Genomic DNA, 22972 nt, shown 5'->3' on the forward strand with positions numbered 1-22972 from the left:
CATGTGTGGGCATGATTCTCTGGTAGGCCTTGAAGATGTTGGGAGTAGTTAATCATTTGTGTGTGTTGCGGTGTTTGTTAACAGGGGTGTATTAATTTAAATTTTCACTCGGTTTGTGTGCGTGCATGCGTACAGGAGAGCTCCCTCATGGTGCTGCAGGCCTCTTTGAGAGGAGAGCTGGAGGCTAATCAACAGCAGCTAGAAAGCTCCAAGGTAAGACACCCAGTGATTCCCAGCGAAACTCCTCTCTGCTCTTCCTTTTAAAAATTATATCGTTTCAGAAATCAACATTTTGCCTTCATAAGTCACATCTTAAAAGCGTGTGTGTGTGTGTCTTTGTGTGTTCAGATTGAGGTGTGTGAGCTGACAGCCGAGCGCCATCGTCTGCAGGAGCAGCTGAAGTCCGCGTTGGAACAGCAACAAAGAAGCAGCAGCTCTCTGCAGCAGCGCATTAACAGCCTGCAGCAGGAGAGGGACGATGCTAAGGTACACACACACACACACACACATTCAACCTTTCATTTTTTTTGCTTTTTGCTTGTGTTTAATTGACCGTCCTCCATATACTGTACATACGAGTACATACACACTCACACTGACCCCTGAATGGCTCCACCAGAATGGGAAAAAGGTAAAGTGAATTGCTCAAGGACACATCGGTAGTAGTTTCTGAGATACTGCAGCTCATGCTCAGCACTTAGAGAGAGCAATGTGATGTAGGTCTGCAACTAATGACTATTGTCATTTTAAATCTCTGTTATTTTTTAACTAATCGATTAATGTATACAGTTTTTAAAATAAATAGTGAAAAGTGCTTGTCTTCAAATTGCTCAAGGTGACTTTAACCAACATCCGACATCCAAAGGTATTTAATTTACAGTGATATATATAATACAAGACAAAGCAGAACGTCCTCACATTTAAGAAGCCAAGGAACCAGTCAATATTCACTTGGCAAATGACTTGAATAGTCCGTTATCAAAATTGTGTTTGACAATGAACTCTCTGCCAAACAGCTAATGCATTAATCAACTAATTGTTTCAGCACTAGTGTAACGTGACTGGAATTTTTGGCTACAGGGCATCGAGGTTGGAAAAAAAAAAGATCTAATATTTCACGTACTGCAACCCATAAAACACTATCTGTAACTATAAGTGGGAAGGATTCCACTTAATGAGCAAACTGCACCTATTGTTTGAGTCTAGGAGCTGTATAATCTGTATGTTTTTAATCTAAGATAATGAAAAGCACACTGTAAATATAATGAACTTGCATAATTTTCCAAACTTTGTTTAGCTTTCTCACTAACATCCAAGATTGGTAATAATAGTCAAGTCAGCTGGTGTTCATTTCTTCTAACATTACTATTTCTGAAGGCCATGTTTTCACAACATCCTTTTTGTCATCACGAGCTTAAGTTTACCAACCTCTAGGCTACATTATCCTGCCTTTGCAGTTTTTCATCTTTCTCTCATCTCCTTCCTGTCCTTTCTTCATCCCCTCGTTACAAGCAGCTCAAAACTACTATCTGAGATATTTAAATGGATTTTTGACCACTATGTGAATGTGCAGCCCTGCACAAACCAACTGTCATTGGCATCGCATGAAGATAATCACTAAGTGGAAAAGATGGATGGAAAGATGAAAAATTATAACTGGGTCTTCAACCTTGTTAGAGATCGAACACAGGCAGCTTTAATAATAGATGCATTTGTGCAAACAAACTGAAACATGAGCATTAGTGAGACTGAGTTTTCACGTTAAAAGTAATGGTGTTGTTTGTCCAGAGAGAAGTAGTTGAGCTGAAGGAGAGCACTTTTAGAAAATCGAAGAAGGGCAATATAATTCAGTGGGTGAGGGTTATATGACACACCATTCGAAACATCCTCATTGGGAAAAACTGGAAAAAGGGTTTAGAAAGACAAACATCTTACCAATGCTTCTGATGATGAAGTTTTAAGATAGGGCCAGTGCACTGTCACAGCACATGTAGTACTGGTAAAATTGTTTGTTGTTATGTCAAATTGTGAGACAAGCCTTTGAAATGATTCATGTAAAAATCATGATTGTTATTAAGCTGTAGGAGGCTCATACACCTGATATACATCCTCATTTTCCCTGTGTCGTTTCCAGGCTGAACTTACAGCAACAGCCGAAGAGTTTGAGAGTTATAAGGTGCGAGTCCATAATGTGCTCAAACAGCAGAAGAGCAAAACCACCACCCAGAGTGACGGAGACTCCAGCAAACTAGAGAGGTAAGGACACATGAAGAAGTAGGGCTGCTAGTCCTACTCCTCTGACACCCTTAAAGCTGCAGTAATATTTTTTGGGCCACTAGGGGGCAGATTAACATCAAAATGAGCAGACAAACAAGGCTAGCGGTGTACAGACATTGTAAAATGATTAAAACTAAGTGATTGACACCTGAATATCTTTAAGTACTTAACCAAAACACAAGAAGCAAAAACCTTTTGCAATGTCTGATATCAAAAGCTCAGTCTTTCAGTGATATATGCAGATGTTGGGCAAAATACAGCAAATATCCTGTGAGAAATAATTATAATTTTGAGGTAATTAAATCACAGACACAAAGGCAGCAACTTCATATTAGAGTGAGTACAAATCTCTAGTTTGTGGAAGTATTAAACCATCAACATTATAAGAGTGATATGAATGTGTTGTGTGTGTGTGTGTGTGTGGCAGGGAGCAGTTGTCCTCTCAGCTCGATCAGCTGAGGTCCAGGCTGGTGGAGAGTCAGCAGAACCTCCAGAGCAGCACGGCAGAGCTGCAGCAGCTCCAGAACGAACACGACACTCTGCTGGAAAGACACAACAAAATCCTCCAGGAAAATGTTAGCAAGGAGGCCGAGCTCCGTGAGAGGTAAGCTGACTCGGCTTAAGGTTTTTGATTCACATTTTGGGGAACATCTGATTTGACTTTGCGAATATTTCTCCCTCTCCTATTCATGTTCCTGTTACCTGCCATCCCGAATAAAGCAGTCTCTAAACCCTTCCTTCAAAATTCCTCTCACTCTTTCTCCACCACCAGGCTGTTATCAGTGCAGTCGGAGAACGTGACTCTGCGGACGGACCTGTCTCAGGCTCAGGCTGACCTGTCCTCCCAGATCGAGGCCCAGCGACAGACCTACAGGGAGCAGCTGAGGAAACTGCAGGACGAGCACCGGGCCACCGTGGAGACCCTGCAGGGCCAGCTGACCCGCGTCGAGGAGCAACTCTTCAACCTGCAGAGCCAGAACAGTAAGCGTTGCGGCGAATTACAAACTTGATGCATTGTAATTTATCAGCCAGTGAGTGACTGATTCTATACATCAAGTAGCGTTTGAAAAAGATGAGGTGACACATGTGTTACTAAACAGAACAATCAAAACAGGAAAACAGGAAGTGAACGGTATCATACAAATACATCCATCAGATCATCAAGTATTTTTGGATGTTGAAGTTTTGTTAACTCTTCCATGAGAGGATGATGTAAGAGAGAACAGAGGAAGGGCGGTTGTTGGTGTGTTTATCTGCCGAGCAGCGCATTCATCACCTCCCACACAGCTGCCCTCTGGAGTCAAACAGCAAATACACAGTGTGTGTGTGTGTGTGTGTGTGTGTTTCTTTCTCCTCTGTCACTTATGACCAGGTGTTGGCAAGGCTCCTCAGCTCTATTCCCGCCTCTCAGTGTGGCAAACGGCTCACTGTGGCATCTGGAGAGACTCATCATTAGTGACTCACACATGCACGCCAGGATTAGCCCGATACCGTACAAGCAATGCCGATATTAGCATTTACTGAAAGTCATATTTGAGCCCCTTTTACCTCTGTATTTGAATTCATTGGCAGTTAAAATGCAGATTGGTTGAACATCAATGTATTTTACTGGCGCTATTGTGCAGGTGGCTCATGAAACTACTGGCCTATGGACGATATTTACTGGCCTCATATTTTTTTAATCAAACAGTTAAATTCATCTTGTTGTTCCTGTCATGTGTCCTATTTATCTTTAATCTAAGCAATTATACAGTATATAAATGCAAACTATTAATACCAAAATAACTACAAGTCGGTGGAGGCTGAAGATTCCTCTGCTGTAGAGCGATTGATGGATTAATCAATTAGTGGGAAATGAATCTGCAACTATTTAGAAATTCAAATAATTGTTTTACTCATTTTTTTAAGCAAAAAAGTCAAACATTTGCTGGTTGCAGCTTCTCAAATGTGAGGATTTCAAGCTGTTCTGTGTCATACATGACAGTGAACTGAATTTTTTGGGATTTTTGTCTGTTGATTGGCCAAACAAGACATTTAAAGACGTCACCGTGGGCACAGTGAGCTCTCAAGTTTACTGTCCCAACGAGGCTTTCTTCTAGTCCCAGACCATCATGAAACCATAACTCCTGAACCCTGATCAGACTACCAAAGCTGGCTGCACTCTAATGCATTCACGCGTGCACAAAAAAATCGACTAATTCACGTAGCAGGATGTCACCGTCTTGCTCTTCTCGCTCAGCTGCATGGGAAGAAGGGCCAGACCGGAGGTGGAGAGAGGTGAGGGGCGTGGTTTGGCGTCTGAGAGTCGAGTTCATTAATCACAATCCTCCCTTTTGTCCACCTACTCTCTCAAACACCTCAGCTTGTCACTGCTCATGCCAGCTAAACTGGTAAAGACCAGAGTGTGTCTGGTGCCCCCTCATGTCATAATGAAGTAGGACATTGACTCACAACTTCATTATTAATTTAGTGTGGTAAGGGATTAAGAACGTAGAGGTATTCTTTCACAAAATAGACATAAAAGCAATACAAATATAATCTCTACTGGTGGAGATATTGTCATTTTAAACTGGGAAACTTCAGGCCGTTTGAGGACTGGCAGCTATAAACCAAAGATAACAAGCACTCTAACCAACATAATGGATAAAAAATGATTTAAGTGTTTCAAATAAATCTTGTTTGGTGCGATAGAATTGTAAAATCAACCATTATTTTATTCAGTTTTAACATTAATCGTAGTTTTGTGTGACCCACTATTAACTGAATGTAATTTTCTATTGTTTGTTAGCCTAAGTATCTCCTTTTTTAACATTCACCTATTCATCTGCTAAAAAAAAATTATAACAACTTGTTCCTCCATCATTCTAACACCTTTCAGGCTCAGTCTCGGTCCAGTCCAGCCGTAAGTCAGACCTCCAGCGGAGAAATACAGATCAGAACCAGGCAGGGCTGGGACTAATGGCCCTCGGCGACCTCCAGTCTATGGCCAGGGAGGAGGGTGAGGGCATGGAGACCACCGAGAACGAGAGCCCCTCCCCTGCACTTACACCTTTACCCTCTCTGGAGCAGCTCCTCACATCCCCAGACCCCAAACAAGGTGTGTTTAAATACAGTAACATTTATTTAGTGTATAAAAGCACTGTGCACTTCAAAAGGTGGGAAGAGGTAAAAATATTCTACTTAACTGCACCAGGAGGATTTTATTCTCTTCTTAATTTATTTTGTAGCAGCAAAAATGAAGAATCTTTGAGGATTACTGCAAAACACAGAAGGCTGTTAAACAACCCGCTGCATTTCTGAGAGTTTTAATTGCGTTTACTTTTTACAGTGTCTTACTTCTGTGACTCAAATGTGATTATCCATACCACATAAAAAATAAGATGTGATTACAGAAGGCTCAAACTGGAGTTAAACAGCTTCTACTTTGATCTTACAGTTGTGTGTGTGTCTTTGGTTTTGGTCTCCAGAGCCGTTTGTGTGGACATTGGAGCCCACCAAAGAAGAGCTAAGTCAAAAGCTTAACACAGCCACACGCAGTATGGAGCATATGAACACCCTCCTGCATGAAACCGAGGCCACCAACGCCGTTCTCATGGAGCAGATCACTGTAAGTATACAGTAGAAGTCAACAGTTTGGACTTTCTCATTCAAGGGAATGGGGAGGTGTCCAAACTTTAGACACGTACACACACAGTTTATAGTACACACATTGGTCATTCAGAATAGTTTTAAGTATGAAATACTGAAAGAAGTTTATCATAAATATAATTTTCTGACAGTGTTTTGGCTGCAACTAATGATTATTTTCCTCACTGATCAATTGTTGATCAAATAGTTTGGTCTCTATAATATCATAAAATAGTGTAGAATGCTGATCACAACTTCTTAAAGCTTAAGGTGACATCTTCAAATTTCTTGTTGTGTTTCACCAACAGACCAAAACCCAAAGACATTCAATCTATCACATGACACAGAAAAGCAGCAAATCTTCACAATTGGTGGGCTTGAAACAGAGAATGTTTAAAATTTTTTGCTTGATCAATGAGTCAAAATAGTTGCGGATTAATCTTGTGTCAATCGACGTATCGCTTCAGCTGTAGACAGAGATGGGTGTGCCATGTTTGATACTAGACATAAATGAACCTAAACCAGTCTGTAATTGATCTTATAGATTTTATTTCAGTGATGAGAAACAATCAAACAAGGAAAACATATTTACTTGGAAGCAATGTTAAATCACATCAGTAGACGTGTGTGTCTTTTCTTTTCTTATTGATATTCTATTTTTATTTAGGAACCAGCAAACTTAAGGCATTGTTATACGAGTGGCATAGTCTCTTTAAGAAATAGCCCAGTGCATAGGAAGTGCGCGTGACGCATGCGTGTGGTCGAGCGAGAGCGAGAGAGCGAGCGTGTGTGACTGTGTTAGGGGCGACCGGAGCAGTAAGAGAGAGTTAAGTTAGCAGTTAGCTGTGACAGTAATAGTACAGTGTATGTACAGTTCGAGCTGTTCTGACAGAGAATAAATGCTGCAACTCCTCAAGATTGAAGCTGAGTTCCCGTTTCTTGCTTGCTACCTGTTGATAAAGTGGAGGGAGTTAACCCCGAAGTTAGCGGTGACTTCGGCCCTGGAGCAGTAAACTAAGTCTCCCCTGTGCTTCCCGACCACGGTCTGGACGCTGAAGCAGGAAAGGTTAACACTGGCGACCACGAAGGGACCCTCTCACGACAGGATAAGCAGCAGCAGTGGTGAGCAAAACGGTGAAATAAACCGGAAAAGTCCGCAAAAGTCCCTGTGTTTCCCCGCCTGACTAAGAAGCTAAGCTAAAATGGCGGCAGCTAACCAGCGCACCGCGGCCAATAACAGGCACAGTCAGTCTGGAAACGTAACCAGTCACTCCAATCCGTTCATGTCACTGACTGCAGTAAGTGAAATGGAAATAAAAACGGACTATGTGAGTAAAAGGAACGGAAATAATGGACATTATAACCCCTTTCTATGTGAAAGTGAGACTGTTACAGTGAAACAGCAAACGAGTGAGACATCTTATGTGCCAGCTCGGCTAAAGTTAGCGAGCACTAATCCCTTTGTTGATGCCGACGGGGAAAGTTACTGCTTCCAAGACTGTGGGGCAGACACAAAAAGCAAAGACTCGTACCCCCATGTGCTCAATCACCATGCCCATGTCCAGCCATTACAGCTATACAGCACAGTTTTGCCATCAGCTGCGGCCACTGCAACACCCAGTGCAAACCCCTTTGCATCAGCCCATCCAGGGAGTTTTGCTCAGAGCACACCAGTCCCCTGTTACTCTTCACTCCCAACATACCCACAGTTGCACACCCCTTGCTGCTGTTCACTCAAAGACACTAACTATGGACATTCATTTGAGCAGGGCAATAATCAAACTGTGCAGTTAAAGCACTCCTTCCCCAAATGTGAGCGGCCCAAGTCACGTGCACGCCAGCCCAGTCCTACATACTATGAGCCTTCATCTGAAAGTGAGGATGACTATGATCACAAGGAGAGAGTCCCCACCTTACGTCCTGGTCAGTATGATGGCACCACTCCATGGAAAGAGTTCATTCACCGGTTTGAGAGTTGTGCTAAAGCAAATTACTGGTCCAAAAAGACTATGGCTGTTCAGCTTAAGTTCTGTCTGGTGGGTGCAGCAGGGGCAGTAATCCACAGAAATCCACGGTCTTCTCAGTGGGACTACAGCCGTCTGGTGGAGGAGATGGAGACTGCTTATGGCCCCTGTTCAGAGCACGCTGCTGCCGTGGCCATTGAACTGAGACAGCGGGTCCGCAAACCAGGTGAAGCTCTTCATGTGTTGAGGGATGACATATATGAGCAAGTGTCAGTAGCCTACAGTGACAAGACTGATAATGAGCAGGACGCCATAGGCGTTGAAGTTTTTACAAATGCTGTAGGGGATGCAGAGATTGTACAGAAACTATTTGAACGGCGACCCCGCACACTAGCCCAAGCTTATGACATTGCGCGCCGCCACGAAACCACCAAGCAGGCGGTGTCGCGGGTCACCAGCCTCATGCAATCAGTGGCATATAATACACCAGAACGGAGGTCCCGTGCTGCTATGGTTAGAGAAGGAACTGAGGGAGAGGAAGCAGAGACTGTTGTGGCCACCCCAGCTGTCAGTTATAAGCCAAAAACCTTGGACTTCCACCGCACATCGACTCCACAGAAAAGCAGCAAGGATATTAAGTGGGAGGATATTCGTTGTCATAAATGCTCTGGGATTGGCCACATGAAAAGAAATTGCCCCTCCCCTAAGAAAATGACCAGAATTCAAGCCCCAACAGCCACCCATGATTGCCCAGAGCCCACTGTGCTTCATCTTAAAACCCATGATCAAGAAATGAGCATTCATATGCTAGTGCATGAACTGGATGTCTGTGCTGTTCTGGACAGTGGAGCACGGAAAAGTGTGTTGCCTCTGCACCATTATAATGCTGTTCACCCAGATGCCCGTCCCCCACTTCAGCCGTCAGTTGTAAAGACTCTGCTAGGTGTTGGGCCCGGAGATGTTCCTGTGATGGGGGAGGCCCACATCCCTGTTCAGATCAATAACCGGCAGGTGAGCGTGCATTTCCTGGTTGCTGACATTGCCAGTGACGAGGCCCTCCTGGGCCACCCTTTTCTCACCCAAGCCCAAGCACGCCTGGACTTTGGAAACCACCGCATTATACTGTTCGGTGAGGAAGTGCCATACTTCCACACCCTAAGCAAACCAAAGACACATGCAGTGAGAGTGGCCCGGACTGTGGTACTGGAGGCTGGGCGGGAGTATGTGGTAAGAGGCCAGACCCGCATTAGAGAACCTGTAAAGGGGGAGATGATGCTAAGCCCCACCAAAGGTTTTGTTGAGAAACATAGAGTGCTAGTTGCCCGTGTCCTGGTGGAGTCACACCCCTTTAAAGCTGTACCCCTACGCATCTTTAATCCGGGCAATACAGCTGTAACCCTCAAAAAGGGGGCCATCGCAGGGTTCCTCCAACCTGCAAAAGCCCTGCAGCCTGACACCACCACAGCCAAACCAGAGCAGCCAGAACATCCCACCGTTCCCCAGCACCTGCAGGAGCTTTACAACCAGAGTTCAGCCGAGCTCAACAAAGAGGAGCAGCTCCAGCTAGCTCAGCTGCTGTGCACCTATGACAGTGTGTTCTCAACTGGACCCAGCGACCTTGGCCGCACGTCCCTGGTGCAGCACGACATTGTGACTCGGCCGGGTGTCCCAGTTAAGCAGCCACCGCGCCGGATGGCGGGGGAGAAACTACAGGATGCTGACCAACAAATACAGCAGAGCCTGGAGGCTGGACTGGCCCGTCGTAGCCACAGCAGTTGGGCTTCACCCATAGTGATGGTACGTAAAAAAGACGGGACGTACCGCCTCTGCATAGACTACAGGGCCCTAAATGACTGTACCATTAAAGATGCTTACCCACTGCCCCGCATCCAAGACACCCTTGACACTCTCTCCACCGCCAGATGGTTCAGCACGCTGGATCTTGCCTCTGGCTACTGGCAGGTTGAACTGACCCCCAGAGCTCGCCGAGCGGCAGCCTTCTGCACCAGGAGTGGACTCTTTGAATGGAATGTCATGCCATTCGGACTGTGCAATGCTCCGGCGACATTCCAACGGCTGATGGACCGTGTCTTAGCCGGTATGCAGTGGGAGACCTGTCTAGTCTACTTGGACGACATCATTGTGCTGGGCCGGGATGTGCCAGAAATGTTGCAGCGACTTGGCCAGGTTTTCCACAGGCTGCACCAAGCTAACCTGAAACTCAAACCTGCTAAATGCTGCCTCTTCCGTCGTCAAGTAGCCTACCTGGGTCATATCGTCTCGGCAGATGGTGTTGTTACTGACCCCTCCAAAGTCCAGAAGGTGCAGGAGTGGCCCACACCAAAGTCCATCCAGGAGATTCGTCAGTTCATCGGCCTGGCATCATACTATCGCCGATTTGTAAAAGACTTTGCTACTGTGGCAGAGCCCCTCCATGCCCTGACCAAGAAGTACGCCCGTTTCCAGTGGACAACTGAATGCCAGGAGGCGTTTGACAGACTTAAGCACCTGCTAACCACCGCACCAGTCCTGGGTTACCCATTAGACCAGGGTAGCATGATACTGGACACTGATGCAAGCGATGTCGGCATCGGTGCCGTTCTGTCACAAGTCCAGCAGGGCAGGGAGCGTGTGCTGGCCTATGGGAGTCGCAAACTGTCTAAAGCTGAACAGAACTACTGTACCACACGGCGGGAACTTCTGGCTGTGGTGGAGTTCACGTCACATTTCCGGCAGTACCTCCTGGGGCGTCCTTTCATCGTGCGCACTGACCATAGCAGTCTCCGGTGGCTGACAAAAATGAAGGAGCCAGAAGGACAGCTCGCCAGATGGCTGGAGAGACTCGGCGAGTACGACTTTGAGATCATCCATCGCCCTGGCCGGCTGCACAACAACGCAGACAGCCTCTCCAGGAAGCCGTGTCGCCAGAACTGTCCATGTAAACTGCCGGGCCCCGCCCCTCCTCCAGCAAACATCAGGCACCAAGCTGTGCAGTGTGAGTTGGACTCTGACATCAACCAGGCGGTGCAGAGTCCAGTGGGGGTAGAGAGACATCCAGCCGTGACAACAGTGACTCCAGTGGGGGTAGAGGAAACCTTACACACAGACATGGACAATTTAAAGCCCCCTGAGAGAATCTATCTCACTAGGACCGGGGAGACTGCACTGTTTCCTGGCTGGTCCCTGGAAGAGCTGCAACAGGCCCAGGAGGCTGACCCAGACATTGCGCCTATCAGGGCATGGAGGGAGGCCAGTGGCGAGCGTCCCTCATGGAATACAGTCTCCCCACACAGTCCAGCCACAAAGGCCTATTGGAGCCAGTGGAAGCGGCTCTACGTCCGAGATGGAATATTAGTCAGGCGGTTCTATTGTCTGGATGACACCCAGTACTATCCACAGGCGGTGCTGCCACGCACCTTCCAGCCTGACGTCATGAGGCAGATGCATGAGGGACCAGTTGGTGGACATTTTGGTGTGGAGCGCACTGTGGCACGGCTGCAGACTCGATACTACTGGTACCGAATGAGAGAGGATGTTGCCCTCTGGTGCCACACTTGCACCAGCTGTGCGTCCAAAGCCAGGCCCCTTAAGGCACCACAGGCCCCCATGGGAACCGTCAGGGTGGGAGCCCCAATGGAGCGTGTCGCCTTGGACATTATGGGGCCACTGAATGAGACAGAGCGCAAGAACTGTTATGTGCTCGTGATACAGGACTATTTCACAAAATGGGTGGAAGCCTTCCCCTTACCCAATGACCAGGCAGTAACTGTGGCTGAAGTGCTGGCCTCTGAGTGGGTGTGTCGCTATGGGGCACCACAGATGTTGCACAGTGACCAGGGTCGGAACTTTGAGTCAGAAGTGTTCCAGAAAATGTGCACACTGTTCGGTATCGAGAAAACACACACCACGCCCTTTCGACCTCAGTCTGATGGCCAAGTAGAAAGGTTTAATGCCACCCTGCAAAAGATTTTGGCCACAACAGCGGAGCGCTGTCACTGGGACTGGGACCTCATGATCCCCTATGCTGTCATGGCCTACAGAGCAACAAGGCACAGTTCCACTGGATTCACCCCCAACTTCATGATGTTTGGCCGGGAAGTGAGCGAGCCGGTAGACCTCGTAACCGGCTTGCCCCCTGACTCTGAAACCGCCCCCTCTGCTCCTGAGTATGTTCAACGCCTCCGTGAGCGGCTGGAGCTGGCGCATCAAATCGCCAGGGATGCACTCGGTGAATCCGTGAAACGTGCAAAGAGGCAGTATGATAAGAACTGCTGCCGCACACAGTATCAGGTCGGAGATGCTGTGTGGTATCTCATCAAGGGCACAAAGAAGGCCAAGAACAGGGTCAGGAAGTTCCTCCCATCATATGAAGGCCCCTTCTTCATCCTAGGGCAGCTGGATGACCTAGTGTATCGCATCCAGAAAGGCCCAAGAACCAAAGTGAAAGTGGTTCACCATGATCAGCTGAAGCCCTATCGCAGCCGCGAGCTGATGGACAACACCTGGGCCATGGAGCAGGCTCAGGGCTGGGCACCGGTGGAGGTGTCACCTCCAGCCTTGGACACGGATTCTGCAGACCCAGACCTGGAGCTCTCTGGCCTCTTCTCCAACGCGGACATGGAGGAGACCTCCGGCAACACTCCACCAGATCCAGCAGGGCACACCCCTGCATCTGCTATCTCCCCCCCCTCAAACCTTCCTCACCCGGACTCTCCTTCCCCCAGGGACTTTCAGGATAGTGGGGGTGGAGAGGTGGGTCGTCGTCATCAAAGACCAAGCCGCCGTCGTAGGCCCCCGGCCAGGTATGGTGAGTGGGTGGCTCATTAAGGACAGTTGATGGACAGTTCCGAGGGTTAAAGGACAATTCCCAGTGTTAAGAGAAAAAGAATGAGGGGAAATGTCTTGTACTGTTTGCTACTGTTGGAGCTAATTGTTATTTTATATGTTTACTACATTTATAAAAAAAAAAAAGAAACTTGAGGAGTACTTGTTTGATAATAATTATCCACTGTGATACAACTGTATTTTTCTGTTAAGGGAACACCTTTATGCAGTAAAGTTAGTTTCATATGCTCCCGGTCGCCGTTTAGGGCTCAGACAAGTTCATGCCTGTGTAGTAAGTGTCTCTTCCAGAGTTTATCATGCTAGGCTGTGATGTGTGCACCCTATAAGAAAGACTGCTACATGTTCATATTTGCACTGAGAAACTGCACCTGTCGCTAGTTCCCTCCTACAATGGACTGTAAATATGCTGGTTACATTGGATCCTTTCAGATGGACTCCTTACAAATGAGGACTGTATACCTGTAAGAAAAAAAAATGTTGATGTGTATCGTTGTGCTGGAGTGGAATTATGGGGTAATGCCATCCAGAGTGGGGGTAGTGTTATACGAGTGGCATAGTCTCTTTAAGAAATAGCCCAGTGCATAGGAAGTGCGCGTGACGCATGCGTGTGGTCGAGCGAGAGCGAGAGAGCGAGCGTGTGTGACTGTGTTAGGGGCGACCGGAGCAGTAAGAGAGAGTTAAGTTAGCAGTTAGCTGTGACAGTAATAGTACAGTGTATGTACAGTTCGAGCTGTTCTGACAGAGAATAAATGCTGCAACTCCTCAAGATTGAAGCTGAGTTCCCGTTTCTTGCTTGCTACCTGTTGATAAAGTGGAGGGAGTTAACCCCGAAGTTAGCGGTGACTTCGGCCCTGGAGCAGTAAACTAAGTCTCCCCTGTGCTTCCCGACCACGGTCTGGACGCTGAAGCAGGAAAGGTTAACAGCATCATTCACATGTTTTTTATACAAATTACATATAATTATGTTACCTCTTAACTAATTGCAGCAGAGAACCAGTTGTGTGCAACTGGTGCAGTTTTACCGACATAAATGGTTTGACAGACTCAATCCATCCTTTCCAACATTTGTCAAAAGTGTTCATGTGGATAAGTGTTTCATTGGTGTTTAGACTGCTCGGTACGCCCCAACAGTTATATCAAACAGTTTAGCGTTGTTCACTGTCCCCTCTTTGTCCAGAAGATAGTAGAATTTGTGTCCTTTGACCCTGAGAGGGATGAATGAGTGGGACTCCTGTCTGTGAGCGTAACAGCCTACCTGGGACAGCGGGACTGTTATTTTCCGGCCTTGTCCTGCTCCCAGAAGTGACTGTGTGGAAACTGTCACCATCCTCCCACCTTGGTGTAAAACCACCTGGCTGACGGAGCGCCGGCAAAACAAAACCCCGAGCCCGACTATCCCTCCTCCTATAGTCAGGCATCCCAGCGTGAAGCCGTACCTCCAGGTGCTGGACCCCAGGTTCATCTCGAAACTCCACATCCCAGCCAGCCCGGTGGTGGTGGTGGTGGTGGTGGACGCCTTGGCTTTTCCTTTCTCCGTGGCGCCCCCCGTGTCTTTTAGCCCGGTGTAGGCGAAGTGAGCCAGGTAGGTCCAGAAGAGGAGCTGTCCGCCGCAGAAGCCGGCGAGGAGGCGGAAGAAGCGGGTCCTGTCGTGCTCAAACAGGGTGACATCTCTGGAGGGCTGGGTCGAGGTGCAGAGGCTGCGGCGGGCTGGCAGCCGGCTGTGAACCGCACCGAGGTGGCTTCTTTGCACAAAAATCCTGCTGCACAGTCCAGCTAAACACACCTGGTGACCCCGGTTGGACACGTCGCTGCTCGGTGAAACACGTACCGACATGGACGCATTTTGTAAGAGTCTTTGCTGGATAACCAGACGAAACTGTCCGCACAGGCGCTCTAACCCCATGTTTTATGACGGAGAACCGTTTTAATCTGTGTTTTTCTTGACAAATACGTCAATACGCGTAAAGAAATCGTTATCAGAAGTCGTGTTTTAACACTGATTTCTCACCACACTAGAGTCCTCTATCGTAGGCGCCGCCATATTTGTTGTGGGTGACGTTTTTTTCATTCAACTTTATTAACAGCACAGTAATATTACAATACAAACAACAGTATAGGGAGTATTGGAGAAAATAAACTAACCACAAAAACACAAGCAGAAATAAAACTACACGATAAACAAAGATACATAATACAGAAATTAAGAGAAAAAATAATAACTTAAAATAGTGAATAAGCAATATTGCAAACCAACTTAAATCAGCTGGCAATGTTGTCCACAGTGTTTCTCAAGAGATGTCTTTAAAGGGTTTTTTTTGTTTGTTTTTAGATACCCTGCAGACAGAATCACAGAATGTCTGAAGTTTAACATAAAGCAAATTTTTGTTTGGAAGAAACTGACGAAATCAGGCTTTGTGAAAATGATGTTTTTTCACGCAATTTTATCGAGTTATCTACTTCATTGTTGTTATGTGTGACGTTACGTACAGTATAAGATTACTGAAAGTGCCGCCGAACAAAATTAAGTACCACCTGTGTAATGGAGATCTGTTGATTTGGATAATAAGTTGTTAGTTTACCAAAACCCGTCCTCACGCAATTTCTCTTTTGGTTCTTTTTTTCTGTCACTAATTTCCTGAGGTGGAGGGAGTAATACCACAATGAAAAAATACTTCCTTACATGTAAAAGTTTTGCATTTCAAATCTTTCACTCATACAAAAAGTGCTTACAATACCACTCAAATGTTTGGACACACCTTCCTATTCCCTTGAATGGGTTCTGTATATTACCTTTAAATTGTAGTAAAAGTATCAAAAGTGAAAGTTGTCATTATGCAGCAGAATGACCTCTGTCAGTAATATGTTCTTAGATTATTTTGCAGCATTTTAAATTAATGTTGGAGCTGGTCACGGTGAAACTAATCACACCTTTTTATATACTGATGGTAATGCATCATGTCTTATAAGTTCATCATATCCTTTCCATATAAAATCATAATCTTCAAAAAAACTAAGAAAAATGTAGTGGAGTAAAAACTACTGGTTGCATTTTCAGCCAGTTTTTGTCTTTATAAAACGATTGGCTTAAATTCTTCCAGTTTTCTATTCCATCTTTCAGAAATTAGAAACTTTAGAAAATAGTAAAACATGTATTGTATAGATCAGTGAGTAAATATTGCAAACTGACAGTAGTAGACTGAGGGACTTGGCACAGTTCAGGATTTTGTGAGTTAATGCTGTTAATATCTTTTCACCTGCTAGTTGTTGAAGAGTGAAGTGCGTCGTTTAGAGCGAAACCAGGAGAGGGAGAAGAGTGTGGCCAACTTGGAGTATCTGAAGAACGTTCTGTTGCAGTTCATCTTTCTGCAATCCGGCAGCGAGAGGCAGGCGCTTCTTCCCGTCATCCACACCATGCTGCAGCTCAGTCCAGAGGAGAAAAGCAAACTGGCTGCCATCGCACAAGGTACAGTACACACTAAGTGAACAGATTTGTAAAACTGAAACATATCAGTGAAATGTGTGCTTATGCAGTGTACCTAAAAAACATCTCCCTAAAACATGCAGCTTTGTAGTATTGCAAAAAAAGGTTTACTATTAAACATATTCACCAAAATATAAACACAAATTCATATGAATATTGGTTAAAAATAAGGTAACAATACAGTATGACCAACTGAACTGCATATAAACTCAGGTTTTGTGGCAGGAATATTGTTTTAATTATACTGGTTTCGCTACTTCATTTGATATATTATGGATATAAGTGTCTGTATGTATGTTTGAGTGAATTTGATTCACTTTAATGACCACACAGCTCAATAGATGGAATTTGTTGTTGCTACAGTCTGCACAACATCACACAACCACAATTATTAGTACATCATACTGTACACATGTAATGTAATGACACTTACACACATCTCTTGTTTCATTAATAGACAAAATATTTCTAATTTTTTTTTTTCTCCAGGTTTTTCCCCAAGTGAAACAGGATATAATACTTTATCCAGAATTTCTAACCAGGTGCTCTTTGCTTTGCTTTATGCAGGTGAAGAGGAGGCGGCCGGGTCTCGCGGCTCAGGCTGGACCTCTTATCTCCACAGCTGGTCTGGGATCAGATAGACTTGATGACCAACCAACTACGAAAAAAAAAAAAGACTGGGAGTACTGTGCTAAGATGTTACTGGGCCTTTTTCTGTGAAAACCTGTACTGAGCAGTGATACGCCGACAAATAACTCGGAGATTAACTTGGGCATTGTTAATATATCGGGAGCACAATAGAGGGGACCGAGGAATGTATAAATGGAGAATAAGGACGTGTGTGGGAGAGAAAATGAAAACCAAAACATTTGACATGTTTATTGATTTGAAATTGCAGTGCAATAGATACATAGGTCTCCTACCAATGAATGTTAACAATTACACATTTCTGTCTTCCTTGATATTGACGCATGTATTTATATCATAAGATTTACTGGACGTAAGGATGAACTTCCTTGATGTGAAGCTCCCAAGGCATTATAAGACATTAGCACACTGAGAACATTGTGAGAGTATATATATGTATATCACATCATAATGTTAGAATCACAATACTGTATCAAACACACAATGTGCACAAATTATGAGAGGAGGAATCAGTCAAAGGGTAACTGTGTAGTTAATGGCATCATATTAACTTGAATATAATTTTCAGATGTTTGATTACATTACAAGAAGTGTCTGCTTGCACTTCTAATGGGATTTTATACTGTGTAGCACAGTACACTTAAAGGACCATACAAGTGTTTTAGCGCTTTTGGTTAAAAAAAAATCTTATATACTTACATTTCTTTCAAAAAGTTTCCAAGGCAGTGTCTTAATTTTTTTGGTTGTGTTATTACTACCTAAGAGGCAGCTATTGCTCCAATCCTTACATTATGACATCAACATCCATCAGAGTAAACCTCATGTCTGCCTTAATTTCTTTTGGCAGTTGCTGCCCAGAAGGTAGAAAAAAAAAAATACATTCAGAAAATGCAACATGCTCTGGGGAAAGATCAGCAGTGGTGTTAAGTATGTGTGATTTAGTTATTACGCTTAAACTCGCTAAAGCACTAGTATGGTCCGGTCTGTCTTATCATAATCCCACTTGAAGTACAAAAGAATTTATATCTCACATTCTCAGGCTCACCTGACCAACATGACTGACAAAAACATTGTAATATTAGTAATGTTTGTACATTTTCTGTCTAATTTTGTGTTACTAATGCTTCATATTCAGAAATCATGAGCAGTTATAATTTTTATTAATTGGGTTGTAATTTAACATATCATCTAGTGATGATTGTTTTGTGATTTTTGTTCTGGTTTCTGTGTAATTTGTCGTTACTGTTTGCTGTGGTTGTTATTATTTAATACCAAGTTATTATTTTAATTGATTCTACATCTATTTTGGGAATACTTTTTTTTTGTCAGTTGTTGTTCTGCCGTGATTTGTTGCTACTTCATCTGTCCCCATGACAACTACTACTACGACCCTGCTGAAGCCTCATTGAGCAGCAGGACTCATGGATGCTGCTTTTAAGAGTGTCTGACCGTGACCTCTGACCTCTCCGTGGAGGTGGGAGGGGAGGGGGGGGGTAGAAAATTCCACACAGAAGTCCCCCTTCCTTTAAAACACACATCCACCCTCCTTATAATCACATTAATACATTTTAGCTCAAGTCCTACCAATGATGAAGATGATTGGCCTGTTCATTTCTCATTCCAGTGGCAGCTTTTTGTGTGATTCCTTCAGCGTAACTGAATGTAATTTTATCCAGAGTCTTTATATTTATGATGGTGAACGTCAGCAGAAGCTATGAGAGATTCTGGTAACTATAAAATCTTAACTGTGTAAGAGTGAATGAGCAATAACAGTATGTAAAGTTGATTCCACGTTTGACTGTTGTAAAGTGACACTGTAAACTTTTTATGTTACCACGAGGCAACAGTTTAGTTCAGAGACAGTTCTTGTTTTGTTTTTTTTGTTTTTTTTTCTGGATTATTTCCAACTATAAACAATAATTAAGTCAACATGAATGATAACGTTTCCAATTACTTTGCACTCGATCTTTATTATTCAGTCATTAGAATATATTTTGCTATTAAACATTTCACCCACAGGTCACAATTGGCACAATTAGGAGGAACTTTATTTCGGGATATGTTGCCAAAGCACTTGAAACTTCCAATTTTCAGATTTTGAACATGACAGATTGAATCAGGATTAAAAACGACAGTTCAACACAGAGAGATTGCAAGATAAACATTAAAGCACAGCAGTTTTAATATGTCCCCTTCCTGTTTTCAGATTTTATCCTGAACATCTAGTTTCTCAACCTCAGTCTCAAACGATTTGTAATGTGAACTGATGTGCTTTATCATCTGTAGTTTCTTGTCATGAATATCTTCTCCTGCTGTGGAAGTCATCATCCTTCCTTCAGGAGGGAAGAGGGTTGTAAGGGCTTTCCTTTTAAGGAAATAAATGTGGTTTCTAGTATCATGACGCAGTCAGGGGAGGAAACAACAAATAATAGCCTCTGTGCCTGCCACTGGAAGGAAAGGTAAACATGCTATTATGCTTGTACGTCCCGGAGGGGGAGGACAATCATGAACACCGAGCTGTTATGTGTTGCATTTCTTCTTAATATTTTCCTTTAAGCTTGTTAGATATGTTTTCTCTTTTATCTTTCAAAGATGTAGTAGAGACAAATGTGTCTTTTTTTTTTTTTTTAACTTGGGCTTGGTTTAAAAAAATCTCAGCATCAAAAGTAAAACTGTGAATCATAACTGTGGACACAGGAGCCACTCCAAATGAAAAACTATGACTATCAATTAAGAAAAGCACGTTCTTGGACTGTGTCAAGTATCTTTACATAACCCACCCGCCATGATGAACTAATGTAGTTTCCAGTGGCCAGAAAATGAAACCTCAGACTTTCCATATAGATCCTTGAATGATGCTCCATATGTAATAAAATCAGTAAGGAGGATGCAGAAGCAGTAGCCTGCAACAGTCCAACAATAAATCCCGATTTAATCTGTTGATAAAAAGACACATCTTGCACTAAGTTTGCAGGGCGGGTCTGTCTGTTTTTGGCAGTAACACCTATATTGTAATCCTGCAGTGGTGAAAAGTTGTCACAGATACGCAGAATAACATTACATGGACGCTCTGCCCTTCAAAATAAAAGCATAAATATCTGTCAGACATCAGAACAGCTCATGTACAGGACTGCATATGACTTATTTTATTATTACAGCAGACATCTAATAGGAAAAGAAGTTTTTTACTAATAATATGAACAATGATTATGTTCTGTTCAAGTGCTCCCGACCCCTCACCCCCCCTTAGTTTACTTGCTTAGTTTCATTCAATGCTTACATGCCTATGGGATCATTATTATGTTATTTGATCCCATAGACATTCAACAATTGAGCCAAGATCGCATAATATTGCTGTTTGACATGACCTCAGACTACTCAGACTGTCAGCATTTATTATCTTCTGACTCTGGGAAAGTGGGGAAAAACAGTAAAATCTCAGTAAAACTATCTCTTTAACCAAATCACACACGTTTAGGCTATTCTACGTGATATTCTTTTAAAACTAAGATAATAACTAATGTAATATTATTTCACTTCTTTTCACTGAGCCTCCCTGGGAACTGTTTGGAGCCGCCCTGGGGAGGCTCCCACTTTGAAAATCTCTGAATTAGATTATTTACGCCTGTGCTTTTCCTACGTTGAAATGTCAAAATGTCTTCCAGGATAAAGGCCTATAGGTAGAATCATGGCCCCGGTTTGTCATTGAGTCCCTATAGACCCCTACTGTATATAGTAGTACTCTAGAGCTGAAATTATATCGATTAGTTGATTGACAGAACATTAATTATTTAAGTAAATTTTTAAGCAAAAATATCCCAAATCTACATGTATCAGCTTCTCAAATGTGTATATCTGCTAGTTTTCCCAGTTTTTCCAAAACGGGAAACTCAACATCTTTTGCTTTTTGTTGGTCAGACAAAACAAGTAATATGTTATATGTTAACACAGAGGTTGTCAAAGTGGGAAGTGGGCCTCCCCAAAGGTGCTCAGTGAATGCAAGTGAAAAAATATTACATTAGTTGTTACATCAGTAATCAAACTAATGTAGATTAGAGGGGTGGAGGGAGGGGGCACCTTTTTCCAAGCTTTGTCCGAGGGGAGGCTCACAGTCTCAGACTTTAAAAACCCTATGTTAACATACAATATGTTAACTTCATAGGGCATAATAATTAGCATTTTAACTGTTTTCTGACATTTTTAAACACTGAACAATCAGAATAATTGTCAGACCTGTTGATAAGGAAAATCATTGTTGGTTGCAGCTTTACAGTACTCCTATGATGGAATAATACTACCTTACCCTTCATTTTCTCTGTGCAGTTCAGTTAAAACAGAACTTTACATCACATGAGCTCAATATAAACCAAGACAATTAATTAATTCAGCAGAATAGTTTCACTTTGAAAGTCATAAGCGGAAGTGTGATGAGCCGTTGAGCGCGTGCTGACGGTTGGTGAGCAGAGGCGAGGCCCGTTTTTCGCCATAACTGCAACAAGCTACATCCGAGACTGTGTGAACATCTGGACATCTGCAATTGAAGACGGGGGGGAAAAAACAAGTCTGGTTTGAGAGAAAGCGGAACGATGCTCGGCGTTACTGAAATGACAAACGGGTAAGTCAGAAGTTTGAAAGTATTTACTTAATGTAACATTTGCCCGAAAACTTCGGGAGTTGACAGTTTCTCGCTGGAAGAAAAAAAAAAGAAAAAAAAAAAAAAGAAACGCAGCCCCGGTGTTACACCGTATTTGGTGACCCATCAGATTCTCTGACTAGCAGTGTTGGAAGAAGTGCTCAGATCCTAAAAGTACGGTATCAGTATCACAGTGTAAAAATACTTAATTACAAGTAGAAGTCCTGCATTTAAAATCCTACTTAAGTAAAAGTATAGAAGTATTACCAGCTAAATGTACTTAAAGTACTGATGGGTCACCAAATACGTTGTAACACCGGTATGTTCCACTCTCTCATGGGCTGGAAAAACTGTAATTTAGCTCTAAAAACAAACTCATGAAACTCTGCCAGTTTCGTTTTGCCTTATAAATATTAAAACCTAGCTTACGTGCATCGGAAAAAAGAGACTTTTATAACAGGAAGGCACGTACACTACACATGAAGTGGTTAGCTTTAACATTTAATTTCTCTGTAGCTACAATCTCAACTTGGTCACTCAAGCTGCTCTCTAGCGCCCTCCATCATCAACTGATCAACTAACTAATGTGTTTCCAGAATTTAAGTACAGTACTTGAGTAAATGTACTTAGTTACTTTCCACCATTGTCCTACACTGTAAGAGCTATTATCAAAGCTTATAAAATCAATAATTCTCACAGTATGGTACATAAATGTATATGGTTAGGTTAGTTAAAGTAGGCAGCAGCAGCAGCAAGTTGCAACAGTAATGATGCAACTGACAGCTAGCTGTTAGGTCAAGAGACCAAACTGCTGTCCTGCTGTGTCCGTGCTGTGTTTTAAAGTTTGTAAATAGCCGTCTCATTAGCCTCGTTTCCACCAAAAGTTCCAGGTACTTCAGACCCAGAGGAACTAATCTCAGGGACTAAACTTGGAACTTTAAAGTCCCTGTAGTGCAGTCCTGTTTGCGTTTCCACCGCATCTGAGGAACCGGGTACATCATGCAAATTAGACCCATGAGGAATTTAAAATTGACGGCAGCACATGAGGAAACAACAACACAGATTTGTCCTGTTCTTTGTATTTACTGCTGCATGAGTTGGATGTAATGAATGAATGAAAAGGAGAAATGCAGAGGAGGAAATGAAACTGAAACTAAGAGCGTCTTTCTCCACATTATAACGTCTGTTGAGTGGTTTGTGGTTATTTATTTCTGCTTTAGAACCCTAACCGCTGTGAAAAAAAAAAAAGAAAATAACACTTTATTTCTCTCACTCACAGGTGTTGTTCTCTCTCCTCACTTGACAACCACTGTTCTCTCTCTCACAGACAACAATGCCTTACTTTACTTTACAACCTCCCCCCACCCCTGTCCTTAACTGGTCCTAAATCAATATGAGAGTACTTCCTTGTTTTATGAATGAAGTCACACACAAGTTGAAGCAGCCGCACTGTGTGTGCTTGACCAATCAGCAACGGTCATCCTTGCTTTTGGGGGA

The 22972-nt window shown here is 43.6% G+C and overlaps 3 protein-coding genes across 3 annotated transcripts in view; 2 read left to right on the plus strand and 1 right to left on the minus strand.

The window, feature by feature from the left end:
• LOC122991862 (GRIP and coiled-coil domain-containing protein 2) overlaps positions 1 to 18777 on the plus strand; it is a 29818-nt gene extending 11041 nt beyond the window's left edge. Inside the window, exons 16-24 of the mRNA XM_044365293.1 lie at positions 136 to 213; positions 349 to 486; positions 2135 to 2256; positions 2705 to 2881; positions 3050 to 3258; positions 5156 to 5374; positions 5745 to 5884; positions 15975 to 16176; positions 16762 to 18777. Coding sequence (XP_044221228.1) covers positions 136 to 213; positions 349 to 486; positions 2135 to 2256; positions 2705 to 2881; positions 3050 to 3258; positions 5156 to 5374; positions 5745 to 5884; positions 15975 to 16176; positions 16762 to 16835 — 1359 coding nt within the window. The 3' untranslated portion in view covers positions 16836 to 18777. The remainder of the gene's footprint in view (positions 1 to 135; positions 214 to 348; positions 487 to 2134; positions 2257 to 2704; positions 2882 to 3049; positions 3259 to 5155; positions 5375 to 5744; positions 5885 to 15974; positions 16177 to 16761) is intronic.
• On the minus strand, positions 13660 to 14784 carry tmem223 (transmembrane protein 223). The gene has a single exon (XM_044365294.1). It carries the CDS (start codon positions 14614 to 14616, stop codon positions 13819 to 13821), a length of 798 nt encoding a protein of 265 aa, XP_044221229.1. The 5' UTR covers positions 14617 to 14784; the 3' UTR covers positions 13660 to 13818.
• A 2515-nt stretch (positions 18778 to 21292) lies between the features above and the next one.
• LOC122991826 (LIM and senescent cell antigen-like-containing domain protein 1) overlaps positions 21293 to 22972 on the plus strand; it is a 31174-nt gene continuing 29494 nt past the window's right edge. Inside the window, exon 1 of the mRNA XM_044365201.1 lies at positions 21293 to 21457. Within this exon, the coding sequence (XP_044221136.1) occupies positions 21429 to 21457 (29 nt within the window). The 5' untranslated portion in view covers positions 21293 to 21428. The remainder of the gene's footprint in view (positions 21458 to 22972) is intronic.

This window comes from Thunnus albacares, chromosome 11 (assembly GCF_914725855.1).
Source record: "Thunnus albacares chromosome 11, fThuAlb1.1, whole genome shotgun sequence".
Taxonomy (NCBI): Eukaryota; Metazoa; Chordata; class Actinopteri; order Scombriformes; family Scombridae; genus Thunnus; species Thunnus albacares.